Raw genomic sequence first — 20,935 nt, 5'->3', positions numbered from 1 at the left:
ATTGTCTCATTTGGTTTTTGTTTTAAGTTTCCAATGCTGATTTGTAAATGTGCAATGCTGTTATGAAATCTTTGTCTCCATATTGGTGAATGTTGGTAATTCTTTGTAGATTTATAGTGGCCGTTGTGAAAGTAACTTTTGAATTATTATGTCTTCACAAAAATTCTGACTTTCTGCCTCTTACCTAATCTTAAAAAGTCAGTCAGCTCCATAGGAGTTGGTGTATTGGCCTTCAAGATTTGAACTTAGCATGGCCAAAAAGCTTGTTTTTCACAAACCGTCAGAATTGTCCCCGCATCTCAACCCTTTATTGTCAACTTTTTGAAGATATTTAATAATGACCAGTCCTGAATTTAACCATTTTGTACTTTGAGGAGTAACTTGTCCCTGCTGCCCCTTCAGGGCCTGTGTGGTCTCTGAGTTTGGCCTAGCTTTGAGCTGAAACAATGGAGGAGCCCAGCTAATGCTTTCTGAGATTCCCATGGCTGCCAGATGAACCGAGCAACGAGATGATGAGATGACGTCTCCTTAGCGAGGGTCAGGCGGCCTTGCGGGACCTGCCAGTGTCTGGCTCACTCTCAGTCCCTTCTCCACCTCTCATCACTCTCACGCACCCCTTCCTTCCTGCCACAGCAGACCATGTAACCTCACGCAAGTAAGTGCATGTGATCCTCCATGCTGTTCTGCTTTTGCTTGATCGGAATCCTCTGCCTAGAACTTCTTCCATTCTTTCTTTTACTCTTTCTCTCTCTTTTTTTTTTTTTTTTTTTTTTTTTTGGAGCGGGGATGGAGTTTCAGTCTTGTCACCCAGGCTGGAGTGCAATGGCATAATCTCGGCTCACTGCAACCTCTGCCTCCCAGGTTCAAGAGATTCTCCTGCCTCAGCCTCCCGAGTAGGTGGGATTACAGGTGCCCACCACATACATGGCTAATTTTGTATTTTTAGCAGAGACGGGGTTTCACCATGTTGGCCAGGCTGGTCTCGAACTTCTGACCTCAGAGGATCCACCCAACTTGGCCTGCTAAAGTGTTGGGATTATAGGCATGAGCCACTGCACCCAGCCTCTTCTACTATTTCTTTACACACAACTCAGGAGGTGAAATTGCCAAGAGTGAGGTGGATTGGAGTTAGGCATAGAGAGGGAAGTGCTGTCCCAATCCCAGCATGAGCCTCTGGACAGATGGAGGCCACCTGCTGCAATGGGGAGGACAGGAGTCAAGCAGATCGGGGGGTTGGCAGCAGGCAGGGGGTGGTGCAGAGATCACAGGTTTGGATGGAAAAATGTTCAGTTTAGGTGCTTCTGAGATAGCCAGGTAAAAAAGTGAGAAGAAGAGATGTATTTTTGGATCTGAAGCTCAGCGAGAGGTCACAAAATTTGGAATTGTCATCATATTTGAAATGAAGTGGATGAGCTCTCCAAGAAAGAGGATTTGAAGAGTGAGACGGATTCATAAAGAATTGCGACGTTTAGAAATAGAATATGAGAAATGGGATATGCAGAGACAAGCGGAAATAAGGAAGAGTAGCCAGAAAAGATAGAAGGAAACCAAGAGGGTGTCAAACCTGGAGAACTGAAAGATGAGAAGCGATGCCACCTAGGCTTAATTGGCTTGTAGGGAGGTCATGGTCACCTTAGCAAGGTTACTAGAATTATGAGAAATATACTGAAGGGTGAGTGAGTGGGAGAATGTGGTGACAGCAGGAGAAGAAAATTCCTTCCAGAAGCTTGGCACCGCAGAAAAGTAGAGAGGTAGGGCCCTACTAGAGGGAGTAGGAGGGTGGAATGTGAGACCATTTGGTCGTTTGGTTTCTTTTGGGAATTTTCTTTTTGGATGGATGATACTAGGGCATTTTTTTTTTTCATGCAATTAGAAAAAATTCAGTAGAAGGGCCAAAGAATATTACTGTCTTCTAGCTTGCTAGCAACTGATGGTTTTTAGCAGACTGGTGGATAGTACTCAGTAGTCACAAATACTTACGCTAAGTAGGACCCACTTCTCTTATAAATTTACATTTGGAATATAAAAGAAAAAAAGGTTGGTGTTAAAAAGTTTGTTCATTTGAGTCCTATATCCTCGTTAGACAGGTAAATGGTATGGAGAGGTTTTCTTTTATGAAGTGCTTTGTTATTCTGTAGGAATCCTGTCTTACACATAAATGACAGCAATTTATATTAAGCATTTTCCTTCACTAAATCTTTAGTTTGTGTCTTTTAATAAAATGCCACTGAATTTTCATGTCAGCAAGAGAGGTAGGTAAATTTGAATACAGAAACTAATTTAGCAGTCATTTAGTTAGGAGATGGAGATTTTAGAGCTGCCACTTCTAAAAGTGGAAAAGATGAGGATTAACTGACTTTTTTTTCTTACTTCTGCAGAATAAAAAATTAGAGCTGAAAAGGATCAAAGCCCAAAATGCATGACAATGGCCGTCTTTTTATAGGTGAATTAGATTGGAGATTGTGAAGATGATTTCATTCACACCTGCACAGGCATCCTTTGAAGCTCATTACTTTTTCTTTTGGTGTTCATTTAATAAATATATTCCTGAGAGAGGCATATTGAAGTATGATTTACGTTTCTTTAAAAAAAATTAAGGACTCCTCTTGCCATCTGCCTAGCATACTTATGAATGTCCTTACCCCAACTTTTAGGATTTAGAGTTTCTAGGAATCCAAACCTTTAAAGCCTGAGCAAAACACAATTGTAAGGTAAATTTAGTATAAAGAAAGGACAGTTTCAGTAAAAACTAAGCATAAATACATTTTGTATCACTTTCTATTTGGGATTTCAAGTGATGATATTTGCTTCCAGTAACCCAAATAATTGGCAGATAGTTTGGTGCAAAGTGAACCTATCAGAAGAGACGGGAACTTTGGAAAACAATAGTCTTTAGTTAGTTGGAAAGGGAAGGCTGTGATTTTAAATGGCAAGCACCATCCTAGAAAGCAAGGAATAAGTATAAGAAAAAGAAGAACCAAAGCAGTGTAAATATCTTGAAAATCTAGTTTAAAATAAATGTTTTGGCATTTGGGTTTAAGAGTGAAGGAGCACACTATAAACTTACTAAAATAATGAGTTGAAGTTAGTCGTATTTTATTGTCTTGTCTTGTCTTGTATTTACTTTTTTGAGACAGAGTCTCTCTGTGTCACCCAGGCTGGAGCACAGTGGTGCGATCTCGGCTCACTGCAACTTCTGCCTCCTAGGTTCAAGAAATTCTTGTGCCTCAGTCTCCCAAGTAGCTGGGATTACAGGCAAGCACCACCACGCCTGGTTAATTTTTGTATTTTTAGTAGAGACAGGGTTTCACCATGTTGTTCAGGCTGGTCCTGAACTCCTTACCTCAAGTGATCCGCCCGCCTGGGCCTCCCAAAGTGCTGGGATTACAGGCGTGAGCCACTGCGCCCAGCCAGACATATTGTATTTAGATGTTTATAATAGTTTCCCATTACAAATCAGGTTATTGCTTGCTTACACTGGTATATGGGTAGGGAAGAGGAAACAAGTTTTGAAATAGAATTTGCTGATATAGGCCATCCATACTGGTTTATTTGTAGGAATAATAAGAGCTTATGTCCTTTGAGAAATGTGGAATTAGATATTGATTCTAGTGAGATTCCAGCATTAAAAAACTGTTCATTTCAAAGTTTTATTACTTTATCTGTCAGTAGCCTTGACAGTTTTATTTTATTAAAATTGGCCAAAACGGCAATGATTTGCATTTATTATATTATGCCTTTAGTGCTGGAAAATTAATATACCTAGGAAATACGTGACAAAGGCATAGTAGATTATTTTGAGATATGAGCTGCTGTGATTTGTGTGATATACAGCAGATAAGGTATTATATGGTATAGTCATAGATGATAATGGTACATTATTTTGTTCTTTAGATAGTTGGTAGGTGGTTGTTGGACTCTATCCATTTTACATTTTTATTTAGCGTGTGTACTGCTGGCTCTCTGCTTTGGAGATGGTCCTGGATTTAAGACAAAAGCAGATGCAAAATGGTTTCCCGACTAGGATGATAACACTAAAATCATGGGATATTCATTTTCTCAGGAAATAGAATGAGCAATTTCCTGAGCAAATGAATGCAAGCTAAAGTTGTTGATTTCTGCCTCACGTCACAGTCCAGAGTAGGTGGGTCGTGGTCCAGGAGGTCATCCAGAGACCCATGCTGGAGCGGGTGGCTCTGTCATTCCCCTGAATGTGACATGTCCAGGATTGGGTTTAAGACCTGCATATCCAGCCAGTGGGAAAGGGAAATCTAGGGCAAGTGGCTTTGTCTTTCTGAAGATGACCTAAACATTGAGTGCATTTTTTTTTTTTTTTTCTGTTGTCTCCTTGGTCCAGTCTTAATCCACAGCCACAGCTCATTGTAGTCTCAAGCTGGGTGAAGGGCACCTGCTAAATCTGAAAGCTTAGTTACCAAAAGAAGATGGAGAACATGGATTCCAGAGAGCATATTTCCAGCACAGACTAGGAGCTCCTTGAGATGGGGGGTAGTGGTTACAACAGATGGCATCTCTTTTCTAAACCACAAGCAGTGCTTGGCTTATATTTGGTACTCAGTAAGTGTTTGGTGCGTTGAATTGACTATTAAAGCTAATTCTTTCCCTTCCAAAAGATGGAATTTGATCAAAGGCTCCAAATTCTGCAGCGCCCCACGACCTTTCCTCCTCCTCCACTGTTTTCTCTATATATTTAGGCCATTTTCCGGGATAAGCATACAAAAGAGAATATAATATTTACTTTTAAGATTTGCTTGAAAATCTAAAATGTATTATAACAGGAAAAAAGAAAGTCTGTTCATTTTATTTGCATCACTACCTTTCTCTGTATTTGGACTTGATATTTACATATGCTTCGGGCAACTAAGCACATGCCAAATTGATACATCTCTTTTATTCAACAGAACGAATATCTGGTGATTGTGAAAGTAATCCTAAATAGAAAACACAGATATAGCATTTAGTTTATAACCTAGATTGGTATTTGTGATGTTCCCTTTTTCTTCAAATTATTAAATATATTTATATATATATAGTGAAGCTAGGAACTAAGAAGTTACTAGCTTTATTTTTGCACAATTCTATATTATACCAATTATATAATTTGCTTAAAGCACTACACTAGTCCTTTGCTTATATTTTTACTATAAAATTAGAATTAGGAAAGGAAATTATATGACAATAATGAAATATTTGTACTTGAGATACTTATTCCATATACCTAAGATAAGAAATTGCTTAAAATGACATGGTATCTATTTGGCATAATAGCAGCTCTCTTGCTACTTAGAGCAAAAATCTGCTTTTAAAACATAGTGGCATATCTTATTAGTAGGAGAAAAATGTAATAGCAAGAAATAAGTTATTTAGGTATTATCATGTTCAGTGTCCTCATTTGGCACGTGTGGAAACCGAGGCACGAAATCCTGAAACATCTTGACTTGCAATCTTTGGGAAGATGGTCATATTTTAGAAGGTCTTTTTAAAGGATGTATCAGCAGATTATTATATATTAAGATCTGTTGTTTGAGTTCCTTATGAGATATGAGATAAACTTACCCTTCAACACTCAAGGGAAATAGGGGGAAGCCAGGAAGAAGATGAGAATTAACTTGGGAGGGAGGGAGGGAGAGGTGATCCTGCCTATGCCCCTCCAGCTATGGCCAGTGGAACAGATCCTGAGTCCCTGAAGAAGCTGCTGTTGTAGCTCGGTTGCTAACTCAAAGAGGGATAACTGGATTAGGAGAAAGCACATGGGAAAGGCATTTGTTCCTTGAAGTGTCTGTAGATTCGGGGGGTTGGGAGGGCCCCTGTGTAGAGATAGGGAGGGGGAGGGAAATGAGAAAGAATGTGTGCTTCCATTATTAAACCATTCAAGCGATTGAAATATATATGCAGGTGATACAGCAAATTTTTTAAATTGAATATAAGATACTTCATTATTATGACATTTCTTTGATGTCATTTCACATTAAATGTTGTGGCAAAAATCTAATAGGAATAAAGCCTGTGATCATTACAAATCAACTTTTCCTCCTAGATAAATGTTAGTTTTGAGCCCCTGGTGGGCACCCATCTCAGTGGTGAAGTTGACAAGTCATTTGTCGGGTGTGTGGAATAGGATAGGGTTTGGTAGCATCTCCCTCTCTCTTTGTGGTTCTCTTGAGCTGTTCACAGTGAGCATCCTAGTTTTCTTGCAGAGGGAAGGTAGCTGCACGGAGTGACCTGATCTTCCCTTTTTTTTCTGCTTGCAGAACAATCAACCATGACGACCGAATCTGGATCAGACTCGGAATCCAAGCCGGACCAGGAGGCCGAGCCCCAGGAGGCGGCGGGGGCGCAAGGGCGCGCGGGGGCGCCCGTGCCGGAGCCGCCCAGCGAGGAGCAGCAGCAGGCCCTGGAGCAGTTCGCCTCTGCTGCAGCGCACAGCACCCCGGTGCGGAGGGAGGTGAGCCCAGGCCAGAAAACTAATGACTCCGTGTTTGCTGAGCTGCTCCAGGATCATCTTTAACCTTGGTCTCTCAGCCCTAGAGGCTGCTATGAGGGGTCATCCCTTGTTCCCATTCTAGCCCCAGGCAGATGAAAATGCATGCTATTTTAAGGCTTTCAGTGAATGACATTCCACAACCTTGCCTGGTAACTCCTTCTTTTAATTAAAACACTGAAACGCACTGAAGTCCAGGCTGGAGATTATGGGTCCTATCTGGATTTAGAGGAAAGATAGACACCAAACTGACAGCTTTAATTATGCTTGTGGTTGTTTTCTCTTTCAAGCCTAAGGCCTAGAGTGAGTTTGCATTTCCCCAGGCATCGCCCTGAGCCTAATGTTGCAGATCTGCTTTTATTATTATTATCATCATCATCATCATTATTATACTTTAAGCTCTGGGATACATGTGCAGAACGTGCAGGTTTGTTACATAGGTATACACGTGCCATGGTGGTTTGCTGCACCCATTAACCCATCACCTACATTAAGTATTTCTCCTAATGCTGTCCCTCCCCTAGTCCCCCAGCCCCTGACAGGCCCAAGTGTGTGATGTTCCTCTCCCTATGTCCGTGTGTTCTCATTGTTCGACTCCCACTTATGAGTGAGAACATGCGGTGTTTGGTTTTCTGTTCCTGTGTTAGTTTGCTGAGAATGATGGTTTCCATCCATGTCCCTGCAAAGGACATGAACTCATCCTTTTTTATAGCTGCATAGTATTCCATGGTTTTTTAGCAGATCTTCAGGTAGGTCTTTCCCTCCCTATACACATCTATATTTTCAACTCTTTTCCCTGTACATGTTTGAATAGTCAGGAATAATGCATTTCTTTTAAAAGCTTTAAAGGATGGTTTACCTGCAGGCCTTGAATAAGTCCATATATAAATGTCTTTTGTCTTAAAACTTCAAACCTGGAATCAAAATGTTTTAGAATGCCAATTTGTATGTAGTAAAGCAATCTGGTGTCCCCACAAGTGATTGGCCTCTTATATGTCAGAAGTGTTTCACACTAGAAATCCTAAGATGTTGAGAGAAGAGATATAATCAGCGTATTAGTGAAAATCTTTGGAAGTCACAACATTAAACTATATATTTGCAACCTGATTATTTTATTTCTTTACCTAGAGTGTTTGCAGATTTGCCTTTTTTTTTTTTTTTCAATTTTATGCTTACTAAAAATTTGAGGCCGGGCACAGTGGCTCACGCCTGTAATCCCAGGACTTTTGGGAGGCCGAGGAGGGCGGATCACCTGAGATCAGGAGTTTGGGACAGCCTGACCAACATGGTGAAACCCTGTCTCTACTAAAAATACAAAAGTTAGCTGAGTGGTGGTGCACGTCTGTAATCCCAGCTATTTGGGAGGCTGAGGCACGAGAATCACTTGAACCCGGGAGATAGAGGTTTCAGTGAGCTGACATTACACCACTGCACTCCAGACTGGGCGACAGAGCAAGACTCTGTCTCAAAAAAAAAATTTTTTTTTGCGGTAAAATATACATATAAAACTTACCATCTTTTTTAAGTGTACAGTTTAGTGATAATAAGTACATTTATATATTTATATAAAATATGCATTTTATATTATATATATTTATATTTTTTTAAAATTCCTTTCATCACTCCTCCTCCCTACCCTTCTCCCTATCCTTCCCAGCCTCAGATAGTCACTGCTACTCCCCATCTTCATGAGATCCCGTTTTAGTCCCCACATATGAGTGAGAAGATGCAGTATTTGTCTTTTGGTGCTTGGCTTGTTTCACTTAACATAACAGCCTCTAGTTCCATCCGTGTGGGTGCAGATGACAAGATTTCATTCCTTTTTTCTGGCTGAATAATATTCCATTGTGTATATATACCACTTTCTAAAAAATTCATTCTCCTGTTGATGGGCATTTAGGTTGATTTCATATTTTGGCTGCTGTGCATGGTGCTGCAGTAAACACTGGAGTGCAGATGGCTTTTCTATATATCAATTTCCTTTCTTTCGGACGTATATCCAGTAATGGAATTGCTGGATCATATGATAGTTCTATTTTTAGTTTTTGAGGAACCTCCATTCTGTTTTTCACAGTGGCTGTACTAATTTACATTTATGAGGATTGTCCTTTCTCCACATCCTTGCCAGCATCTATTACTGCCTGTCTCTTTGACATATGCTGTTTTAACTGGGGTGAGATGATATCTCAGTTGTGGTCTTGATTTGTGATTAATTTGTGATTAGTTAGTGACAGTGAGCATTTTTTTCATATACCTATTGGCCATTTGTATGTCGTCTTTTGAGAAATATCTGTGCAGATCTTTTGTCCATTTTTATTTTCTCTAACTATTGAGTTGTTCGAGTTCCTTAGATATTGCGGTTAATAATACCTTGTCAGGTAGACACTTTGCAATTTTTTTCTCCTATCCTGTAGGCTCTTTGTTAATTTTTTCCTTTGCTGTGCAGAAGTTTTTTTGGCTGGATGTAATCCCATTTGTCTATTTTGGTTTTGATTGATGCTTTTGAGGTCTTATACACAAAAAAACTTTGCTCAGACCAATCTCCTGGAGCATTTCCCCAGTGTTTTCTTCTGGTGGTTTCATAGTTACATGTCTTACATTTTTAAGTCTTTAATCCATTTTGATTTGATTTCTGTGGATGGTGAGAAATACGGGTCTAATTTCATTGGTCTCATATAGTTATCCAGTTTTCCATACACCCTTTACTGAAAAGACTGTTCCCCATTGAATGTTCTTGGCACCTTTGTCAAAGATGAGTTGGCTGTATATGTGGATTTATATCTGGATCCTCTATTCTGTTCCATTGTTTATGTGTCTACTTTTATGCCAGTACCATGCTGTTTTGATTATTATAGCTTTGTAGTAAATTTTGAAGTCAGGTAGTGTGATGCCTCCAGCTCTGTTCTTTTTAGTCAGGATGAGTTTGGCTATTCGGGGTCTTTTGTAGTTCCATGTAAATTTGAGGACATTTTTTCTAATTCTGTGAAGAGTGTCATAGGTATTTTGTTAGGGATTCCATTGAATTTGTAAATTGCTTTGGGTAGTATTGCCATTTTAACAGTATTAAGTCTTCTAATCCATGAGCATGGAATATCCTTCCATTTTTTGTATTGTCTTCAATTTTTTTCATCAGAGTTTTATAGTTTTCCTTACATCAATCTTTCACTTCTTTGGTTAGATTGCTTCCTAGGTATTTTATGTTTTGTAGCTGTTGTAAATAGGATTGCTTCTTGATTTCTTTTTCAGATAGTTCACCATTGGCAAGTTTAAACACTGCTGATTTTTGTATGTTGATAAATTCTGCAATTTCACTGAATTCATCTATCAGTTCTCACAGTTTTTTGGTGGAGTCTAGGTTTTCCTAGGTGTAAGATTATGTCATCTGTGAACAAGGCTAAGTTGACTTCTTCCTTTTCAATTTAGATGCTCTTTCTTTCTTTTACCCAATTGCCCCAGCCAGGACTTGCAGTATTATGTTGTATAATACTGAAAGTGGGCATCCTTTACTTGTTCTGGTCCTTAGAGGAAAGGCCTTCAGTTTTTCACAATTCAGCACAATGCTAATGTGAGTTTTTCATATATGGCATGTATTATTTCGGGGTATGTTCCTTCTATACTGATTTTGATGAGGATTTTTAATCATAAAGGCATGTTGAATATCAGATGCTTTTTGGAGTCTGTTGAAATAATCATGGTTTTTGTTCTTGATTTGGTTCATGTGATATATCATGTTGATTGATTTGCGTATGTTGAACCATCTGCATCCCTAGGATGAATCACATTTAATCATGGTGAACGATCTTTTCAGTCCCCTTTTTAATGTGTTGTTGAATTCGGTTTGCTCGTATTTCACTGAGGATTTTTGCATCAATGTTCATCAGTGATATTGGCGTGTAGTTTTTGTTTCTGTTGTCACTTTGTCTGCTTTTGGTATCAGAGTAATATTGGCCTTGTAGCATGAGTTTGGAAGTATTCCCTCCTCTTCAATTTTTTTTTTTTTAAAGACTTTGAGTAGGATCAGTATTAGTTTTCTTTACATGTTTGACAGAATTCAAGTGAAGCCTTCAGGTCCTGGACTTTTTTTGGTAGAAGACTTTTTATTATAGCTTTGATCTCATTACTCATGACTATTTTGTTGAGGTTTTCTATTTCTTCATATTTCGTTCTTGGTGGGTTGTATGTGTCTAGAAATTTATCCATTTCTTCTGGGTTTTCCAATCTGTTGCCATATAGTTGTTCATAATAGTCGCTAATGAGTCTTCATATTTCTTAGGTCCCAGTTGCTATGTCTTCTTTTTCATGTCTGATTCTATTTATTTGGATCTTCTCTCTTTTTCTTAGTCTAGCTAAAGGTTTGTCGATTTTGTTTATCTGTTCAAAAAACCACCTCATTGTTTTGTTGATCTTCTGTATTTTTTTTGGTCTCAGTTTCATTTATTTCTGCTCTGATGATCATCGTTTCTTTTTCTTCTGATTTTGGGTTTGGTTCATTCCTGCTTTTCTAGTTCCTTGAGGTGCATCATTGAGTTAGTTATTTGAAGGCTTTTTACTTTTTTGATGTAGACATTTATTGCTCTCCACTTCCCTCTTAGTACTGTTTTTGTTACATCACACAGATTTTTTGTCTTGTATTTACATTTTCACTTGTGTTTCAAGAATTTTTTAATTTACTTCTTAGTTTCTTCACTGACTTATTGGTCATTCAGGGCATGTTGTTTAATTTCCATGTGTTTGTGTATTTTCTGAGGTTCCTCTTACTGATTTCTAGTTTTACTCCATTGTGGTCAGGAAAGATACTTGATATGATTTTTTTTTCTGGCTTTTTTTTTTTTTTTTTTAGTTTGTTTGGACTTGTTTTATAGCCTAAGACATGGTCTGTTCTGGACAATGTTCCGTATTCTGATGAAAAGAATGTATTCTGCAGCAGTTGGGTGAAATGTTGTGTAAATGTTGGTTAGGCCTGTTAGATGTAGTGCATAGTTTAACTCCACTGTTTCTTTGTTGATTTTCTGTCTGGATGTTCTGTCCACTACTGAGAGTGGAGTATTGAAGCCCCCTGCCATTATTGTACTGCAGTCTGTTTCTCCCTTTAGATTTGTGAATGTTTTATATACTTGGGAACTCTGGTGTTAGGTGCATAGACATTTACAATTGTTGTATCCTCTTGCTGAATTGTCCCCTTTATCATTATGTTAGTGACCTGCTTTTTCTCATTTTCGTCTTAGATTTGTAGTCTCTCTAGTGTAAGTATAGCTACATCTGCTCTTTTTTTGGCTTCTAGTTGTATAGAATGTTTTTTCCACCTTTTTACTTTCAGCCTTGTGGGTGAAGTGAATTTCTTGAAGGTAACATAGTTGGTTCTTGTTTTTATATCCATTTACTTACTTTAGGCCTTTTAATTGGAGAATTGAGGCCATTTACATTCAGTGTTATTGATAAGGACTTATTACGGCTGTTTTGCTGCCTGTTTCTGGTTGAGACTCCTCTTGTTCTTTTTTACATGATTTTCCTTTGTGGTTAAGTGATTTTCTCTGGTAGTGTGTTTTAATATGTTGCTTTTTATTTTTAGTGGATCTATTATAGGTTTTTGTGTTGTGGTTACCATGAGGCTTACCAAAAACATATTATAGACATAGCAAGTTATTTTAAACAGATGACAGCTTATCTTAGATCACAAATTTAAAAACAGAAACAAAGGCCAAAAAAACCCGCACATACACACATGCACGCGCGCACACACCCACCCACCAACACACACACACCAGTTCTACACTTTAACTCCATCCCCATTACATTTTGACTTAGTTGTCCTAATTTGCATATTTTAATATTACATATCTCTTCACAGATTGCTGTAGATATTACTGTTTTTGATAGGTTGTCTTTTGGGCTTCATACTAGAGTTATGATTGTGGTAGTAGTAGTACTACATTGCACACTGCAGGTACAGTAATTACAGTAAGAGTATTCTGGGTTTATCTATGTACTTGATTTTACCACTGAGTTTGAGACACTGAAAGGTTGTTTTTTATTTTTATTTTTTGCGCATCAGTGGTTTTTTATTTCAGATTGAAGAATTCTCTTTAGCATTTCTTTTAAGATGGGTCTGCTGGTGGTGAATTCTCTCTACTTTTGTTCTTTTGGGAAAGATTTGATCTCTCCTTTGTATTTGAATGATAATTTTGCTGGATTCTGTATTCTTAGATGGCAGTTTTTTTCTTTGAGCAGTTTAAAGAGGTCATTCAACTCTTTCCTGGCCTGTGTGGGTTTTCTGTTGAGAACTCTGTTACCAGGCAATTTGGAGCTCCTTTACATGTTGTTTCTTTTTCTCTTGCTGCTTTTAGGATTCTGTCTTTGTTCTTGAGCTTTGAGAGTCTATTGCTTTGTGGTATTCTTATTTAGGTTGAATCTGTGTGATGTTCTCACACTTTCCTGTACTTGAATATTTATATCTTTCGCGAGGTTTGGAAAGTTTTCTGTGATTATTTCTTTGAATATGTTTTCTACCCTTTGCTCTTGCTCAGCTGCATCTTGAATACCAATAATTCTTAGGTTTGGTCTTTTGAGGTAATTTTCTGTATCTTGTATGCAGTCTTTGTTCTTTTTTGTTCTTTTTTCTTTCTTCTCTGTGTCTTTTCAAATAGCTGGTCTTTGAGCTCACTGAATCTCTCCTCTGCTTTGTTCAGTCTGCTAAGAGCCTCTAATGAGTTCTTCAGTTTACCAAATGTATTTCTCAGTTCTGATATTTCTGTTTGATTTCTTAAAAGTATTTCAATCTCTTTATCAAATATATCTGATACATTTGTGAATTGCTTTTCATTTTTATCTTGAGCTCATGAGTTTCCTTAAAATTGGTATTTTGAATTCTTAGCTCATAAATCGCCATCTTGTAGGGTTGGATTTTCCCTTGTCTTTTGGGGGAGGTCATAGTTTCCTGTTTGCTGTTGTTTCTTGTGGGTGGGTGTCTGTGTCTTTGTATGGAAGGATTAGTTTTTAATTCCAGTTTTCTCTGTCTGTCTTGTTTTGTTTTTTATTGGATATGTTTGCTTAGCAATTTTTTACCGCTCAGCCTCTGCCACCGCTTTGGCCCTAGGTGACCTTTAAACCCAGGTTTGCCTTGGCTCTAGTAAGCGATGGGAGTGCTGCTTGTTCTGAATGAGGGAAGTCCCAAAGGGATTCTCCTGGCAGTGTGAGATGGCTGACTAGGAGTTTGTGCCCAAGGGATCTGTGGAATGTGCCTTCTCCAGCGTGATGCTGCTGAACAGCCACTGTGATTCGGTGTCTTCTTTGGCCAAGTTACAGAGCAGAGTGTCCAGGACTAGGGCTGGTGGTCCCATCTCCCAACTTTTTCTCTGCGTGTTCTCGGGGATATTTCTCTCTTCAGGCAGTCACATCACTTCCTTCCCATGGGTTAAGGCAAGGACAGGTCTCCTGCAAGGAATCCCAGGAAGGTGAGAAAGCTGGTCGACCACCTCAGTCTCACTTTTCCAGTATCACTTTTCCACGAGTTGGGGGAGGATTTTCTGCACTTTTATTGCCGGGCAGAATCAGGGGGAGGGGCATCATGACTATGGAAGTCCAATTCTTCTTCCATCTGCGTGGAATTTTTCCACTTCTCCGTGGCCTCAGGATCTGTCTTGTCCTCATGTTTGAGTTCTGGGTTGTTGCTGGTGAAAATCTTGTGCTGTATATTTGTTTTAGGTTTTCTGCGGAGGAATGGGAGGAGGGAAACCAGCGCGCTTCTGTGCCACCATTTTAAAATGAATGTCGCAAGTTCTGCTTTAAACAATATTAATAATAACAATTATTTTCACTTTATAAATAGCTGCTTTGTCTGATCTCAGATGCTTTGTGATGGAGAGCAGGGAGATCCCATCCCAGCTTAGTAGACAAACCTTAGAAACTGTTGTAGCCATCATGGTTTTCTTTTACCTTTTCTTTTTGTGGAGGAATGATGATGGTAGTGTTTGGCTTTCTTTTTGTTTATTTTGTTTTTTTAATCTTCAAACATTTAAAATTACTAAAGTAAATGTTTGCCTTTTCTTCATTCTTTCCTTTTTACTCTGAAATGAAATAACATGAAAATGGCAGATAGTTATAGAAAAGTATGAATATCTATACCTAGACATGATTAAATATACTTTCTTTATCTTCTATAGTCCGATACAAAACAAGAGAAATGACACTAACAGGGAGAGATGACTGGCCGCAAAAGGCACAGACTTTGGAGTCTTGTCTCTTCTAGTCATTGTTTCACCATCTTCAGAGAACTCATGCAAGTCCCCAAGCCTCAGCTTCATCTACAAAATGAAGAGTTCAGAAAAGATAATTTCTGAGATTCTTCCACAAAATGCTTTTATTCAGACTAGGAAGCTAACTGTTGAAGGTAAAAGGAAGCCGATTTTGGTACATAGTGATGATTAGAACATGGGTTTGGCTGGATTTTGAATTCCATTCAAATCCATTGAATTTATGCCTCAAGAAAATTTCTTAGACTCCCCATGTCTCGCTTTCCTTATATGCAAATGAGGGTAATAGTACCCATACCATAGAGCTACTGTGAGGATTAAAAGAGGTTGAGGATTTGCTAAAATCCGATATTTAAAATTAGAACACATCATGTGACTATGATTGACATTTCATTTGAGGTACTTAGTCTGCTATTTTTAAGTTCCTAAAGTTTTTAAAAAAATATGTAAAGGCCTCAGTCACGGGTTCATGTTTCCGGTGTTCCCAGAAACAATGCCTATCCTTTGAATGTTGATGCCTTAAGATGCCTCTGGAATTGACATTTAAAGTAACCCAGAAGCTTATTCTCATACAGGTATTTTTATTTTAGTAAAGGAAAAGTGAAATTTTGTCTTCCCTGTTACATAGAAAATGTTGATTTCAGGTAAAATCTAAATAAAAATGTATTAATAGCTTCTAATGACCTTTGCCTATGAAGAGACAAAAATAAAACTTAAATGTACAAAATTTGTGTAAGTTATAAAGCACTTAACGAATGTGTTATTGTTGTTGATAATACAATACCATAGTAATCAAACTCTGTAAATTACCTCAAGGCTAAAATTAATGACAATTTTATGATTTTCTTGCACTTACTATTTTAATGCTTTGCTATAGAAAAACAGTGGTTAAATAAGTAGGACTGGGTTGCCAGAGCAGATTTTCTTTAGTTTACTTTTTTTTTTTTTTTTTTTTTTTAGCTAAAACTTGCCTTCTGAACTATTTTGGCCTTTAGAATTGGTTATTCAGTTTTTTGTTGCTTTCTTTTCATAAGCTCAGCAGATTGGTCTCTTTCAATTCTTAAGGAGTTCTCAAGACTTTGCCTTGAAATCCTGGGCAAGATAGAAGTGGAGGAGAGGAGTATATTAGCAATCTTTTGGATGGAAAACAAGATAGAAAATGACGATAAAGCAGAAATCTGTACCTAAAACCCAAAATAAATATACCCAAATACCTTTGTAATTATATTAGTGTTATAAAAATGTAAAGTCTAATAGAAAAGTTAAGATGATAAACCATCAATACTGTCTTTACCTTTTGAGCCCATGAATTTTTAGCACCAGGCTGATAGTATGTTCATGGGAGGGGAAATTCCACGCTTATTTCAAAGCCCTAAACAGAATTTTGGTACATATCTTCGTTTGGACTGTCAGCATATATTTGCAGACTAGTGACAGTGGTGGCATGGCCCAAGGATTGAATTTGCAGTACTACCATTGGTGGCCATTTAATAGGTAGAAGATGGATGTACAGAGAGAATAGTTGGAGATCTGTGTGCACATTTCCAAAGAGATTGGTTTACGGGAGAATGTTACTGTTACTTAAGATGTCCTCTGCAGTTTTGTATCTAGCCTGGACTAGTCTGTTATGGTTTGAAAGCAGATTAAAGCTATTGGACAGATGTGATATGTTCTTACACTGGCTCATTACAGTGAAGGGAAGCAGACATAGGGGATTACTTTGTGATGAATTTCAGTTCTGCTGACTTCATTGAATTGATTGAGAGCTAAATTAAACATTTTAACAGTTGTAAAAGTTAATACTGAAAAGATTAATACTTGAAGCTCTCCAAGCCTTAGAGTTTATCAGATATCTAGTATATGTAGGGATGAGGCAGTTATATAACAAGTTGTGGAGTATAGAAGGATCTGGTGAATTGAAAAAATAGAACATATAAGATGAAATCTAAACAGTACATTTTAGAGGCCTGTACTATCCTATCCTTTTTAAAAAGTCAAGAGTCAAGTATTCATTGTTTGCTTATTGAAATCTTGATAGCATTTGCTAACTCAGTGGTTCTAAAGTAAATCCTGGAGTTAAAATGAAATAAGGCCTTATTAATACATTTAAATGGCAAACAGTATTTAGGCAAATATTATAAATATCTGTATATTTATATCTAGTCCTAATATCCTAATTCAGTATCTCTCCTCTATGAAATAGAAAGCAGTTTTGTGCTATTGCATGAGCAATGCAATATTTATTTCCCATCTTGCAATGAAAACTGTTGATTGTTTGCTCTTCACAGGTCACTGACAAGGAACAGGAGTTTGCTGCCAGGGCTGCGAAACAGCTCGAATATCAGCAATTAGAAGACGATAAACTTTCTCAGAAATCATCTAGCAGTAAACTCTCTCGGTCTCCATTAAAGATTGCCAAAAAGCCTAAAAGCATGCAGTGCAAAGTGATACTTCTAGATGGATCAGAATATACGTGTGATGTAGAGGTAAGTGTGTGTCTTAAGACTTTTTTTGTCCTAGATATTGAGAGCTGGGGAATGTTGGTATAAAATATACAAGATGCCTCTTTATTTCTCTAGGACTCTGGGAAATTACTCAAACCCAGTCTCTAAATATAAAATTATTTCCTAGTCTCTAACGGGATCAGATTAAAAATATGTATAATGTCCCAAAATGTTACAACCAAAAGTAAAATGTGATCGTATATTTTTTAAAAGATAAAATCTCCAACAATATGGTAGGAACAACAAAAAAGAAACATTTGAAAGCTTTAAAAACAGACTTTAATATCCCGGCTGTGAGCTATTATTTGCATGAATTTTATCCTTTTTTTGCATAATTTATGGCCACGTCATTTGTTACTTGGTGGAAAGCTTACAAATTCTGTACATAGGGGTGGTGGGATAATTTGAAAACGTCCATGACCTTCTCTTGCTTGGAGAATGAGTAATTTTTAAAATGCACATTGTGGTGGGCATTGAAGTTTCAGTGTAAAAGGGTATACTCTTTGTTCTTCTTTGTAAGGAAAACAGATTCCTCTCAGAGAAACGGCAGTTGAATGCCTTTTGTCAGAGATGTTTGTCAAGACCAAATTAGCAGATGAGAACACAACCTGTCTGGAGCTGCAGAGACAGCTGATTGTTGAGCTCTCTGAGTATGAGGGAGAATTCACACAGGGCATGAATTCAGGCTCTAGGAGCAGGTCTGTGTGTGCACCAAGATGGAGTGGCTTGCACTTTTAGCAAGGTGATTCCATTTCAGATGTGATGTCTTCATTCAAAGAGCTCATTCTTCCTGCCTCCAGCTCCTGCCCTTGTCATAAAGAGGGGAGGGTATCACACACATCTCCAAGCCAGCCCCTCTACCCTCTCATTCCACCATGCTTTCAAAGTCTACCCTTTCCTCAGGCTTGTGCTGAGACTCTGTCCCAGGCAGCACAGTCAGTGCACACGTGTGTGTCCTCACATATTTCTCTTCCTCGTCCCTCATGACAGCTAATACCAAGCCCATCTTATTTCCCATGTTCCCATTTACTCTGCTTCCTCTGTCTCCCAACCCCCATATAATTCCTGTTATGTTTTGTATAATGCACTCATGCACCCAGTGTTTTTCTTGGAACAGAAGATTCAAATCCATTTCACGCTGAATTCATTTAGGATGGGGATGAGAGGTGGGTTACTAAATTGTTACAGATTGCAGGAACGTAGAAAAAAATCTATATGGTTTTTGAAAATAAAGTCTTAGTCAAAAATTATTTAGTCTGTTGTATACCAATTTATAGAAAATTTAGTCATCCTGTATCCTTATAAACATTGATGGGCCGCTGCAGGAATCCCCAAGGACCGTGCACAAAAGTATTTCTTGCCTTTTTCTGGCTTTGATTTTGTTTAATTTCTTAGACCAACGTGTCCAATTCCTCATCCAGATGTGTACCCTGGAAACAGGCAGCTCCAGTAATATACTTCTAACTGAGTTTTACTATGAAACTTACAGGACTTTTATAACCTTGAGAGATACTGTATTTTTTCAGTGTAGATGCATTTTCTGGAAAAATTGATCCAAGTCAAGAGAAACTTTTCCTCTTAACTTTGAGGAGAGTTTTTCTATTGATTGCATATATATAATGGAATAAATAGACTAAACTGGCCATCTTCGAGTCCTGGCTATCAGAGTCTTCCAAGAGTCTAGAAGAACGTTTATAGTGTTTCACATAGAGAGGATAATGCCTTCGGGTTGACCGAGGCACAAGTAGTATCGAACATTTTGTCAAATTTAATTTATGTCTGTGCTTCAGATTCATTATAGATAATCACTGTGGTTACAATTTTTTTATTTTATATTTACCTTTCTTTTAATGTCACTGTGAACATTTTGAGTGGCACAGCAAACTTGGCCAGTAATTTTCCTCTATAATATATTATTTTTATACATTTGACAGATTCTTAAGAGTAACTTTTTTTCTGGGATATAAAAACTTTTGCTGGTAGAATTTTTTCAGTTTCACCACAGACATTGATATCAGGAAATACGTGTTCACGACTGACATCTTTGTGAAGAAGATGGAGAAATTTGGACACAGTAAAGTTCATGGATTAATTTGTAACCGATTGGTTGAATAAGAAAAATGAATTGTAAATCAAGCAGAGTGATTCTCAAGGAGGCAATGAGGTGCTAGTTAAAAAAAAAAAAAAAGAAAGAAACATGTTACAATGGCTCTTGTGTTTTGATAGAAACAATGGAAAGTAAAGTTTGGCTGGTGAGCTACACACGGGGCATACTAGGTAAACAGAGAAGGGAAAGCACTGTCCAGGGAAGGTGTGCTTCGGTGTTGGCTCTCCTTGAAACTGAGTCTGTATCAAAGACTTGATGAAAGCACAGAAACACAGCTGAACAATTATTTTTTAAGCAATATAGAGCTTTAAAGCCTACATGGCTTATTTAAAGAGGTTGATGCCTCAAGTGTCAGAATCCAGTTTTATTATGAAATGGACAGTGTGGGACACTGAAGCAAAGCAGGAAAGCTGACATTTAGCAGGAGTGGAGGTAAAACTTTACTCTGATAAAAGGGATCAAGTACAAAATGGAAATGTGTTTGCGACAGGGGCAGTCAGACTTGGTAACAGTTTGAGTAAAACTCATCTTTAGCTTTGAGTTCATTACAAACTCATCGTGAACCAACAGTGTGTTACAGTTGTCAAAAGCATTTTGTAATCACAGGCTGTTCCGTGGAAGCGTAGTGTTCGGTTTGCGGAAGGCAGCGAGCCATCCTGTTCCCTGCGTTGCACAGATCCTGCCTGCAGGGCTGTGTTTCAATCACATGCGATAAATGCTCTGAAGCCACCAGACTGGGGAGGGCTGTTGGTAACCCGTGTGGTTTCAAGGAACTTCCTTAAAGTTTCTGAACCTAGGTTTCCTCAACAGAAAGATGAGGGTGAAAATACTTGCCTTGAAAGGCATCATTGAGAAGATTAAAGCAAATAATTTATTTGAACACTTTCTGGGATGTAGCATATTCGTAATGGTCTGTGTTTGGTAATGATAATACGAACAATGGACTTTGACTTGAGCTTATTCAGCAAGAATTATAGGATGGTGAATGATCTGGAAACTTTCATATGAGGAATAGTTAGAGAAATAGGGTGTGTTAAATATGGGAAAAAAAAGATTGGTGTGGAGGACAGGAAAGCTATTCTCAGTTACTTGGAAAGGTGGAGACTGAAGGGTTATTGTAACTTTTATGTATAAAAAGCAAAACTAAGGTAGAAGTTACAGAAAGTCAGATTGTAAGTTAACAGGAAAATAATGTCTTTAACGATCGCTGTCAACCTTGTGATGACAGATGCACTACCATGGGAGGGCTCCTGTAGAAACTGTAGGTGCGATTGTGGAAGCCACTGGTTCCTCAGATGCTGCCTCAGACCATACCACATCCAGTGCCCCTTCCTACTGCCACTGATGGACAGAAGAGGCATACGGACGCAAAAAAACCAGACTGAAAGAGGCGGAATTGTTTCCCTAATCCCTCTCTCCAATATGTGGAGTTATAGATGAATTAAGAATGAAGGCGATGATAACAGATGAAACTTTTTTTTGCATTTAATAAGGCATCAAAAAGAGCATTTTATTTTCATAAAATTGTGATGTTTTTCTCCATGGCATATTGAATGCCTTCATCACATCAACTTAA

At 38.1% G+C, this 20,935-nt stretch overlaps 1 protein-coding gene across 50 annotated transcripts in view; it reads left to right on the top strand.

Annotated features, from left to right (window-relative positions):
- The window catches only part of EPB41L3 (erythrocyte membrane protein band 4.1 like 3), a 160,311-nt gene that overhangs the window by 49,098 nt on the left and 90,278 nt on the right, over nt 1-20,935 (top strand). For all 50 annotated transcript variants that reach the window (XM_074022838.1, XM_074022831.1, XM_074022819.1 and 47 more), the window contains exons 2-3: nt 6,270-6,463; nt 17,037-17,234. In XM_074022838.1, the coding sequence (XP_073878939.1) occupies nt 6,281-6,463; nt 17,037-17,234 (381 nt within the window). In that variant the 5' untranslated portion in view covers nt 6,270-6,280. The remainder of the gene's footprint in view (nt 1-6,269; nt 6,464-17,036; nt 17,235-20,935) is intronic.

The sequence above is a fragment of the Macaca fascicularis genome, chromosome 18 (assembly GCF_037993035.2).
Source record: "Macaca fascicularis isolate 582-1 chromosome 18, T2T-MFA8v1.1".
Classification (NCBI taxonomy): Eukaryota; Metazoa; Chordata; class Mammalia; order Primates; family Cercopithecidae; genus Macaca; species Macaca fascicularis.
The sequence above is the reverse complement of the archived record's forward strand: the minus strand, read 5'-3'. Positions and strand labels throughout refer to the sequence as shown.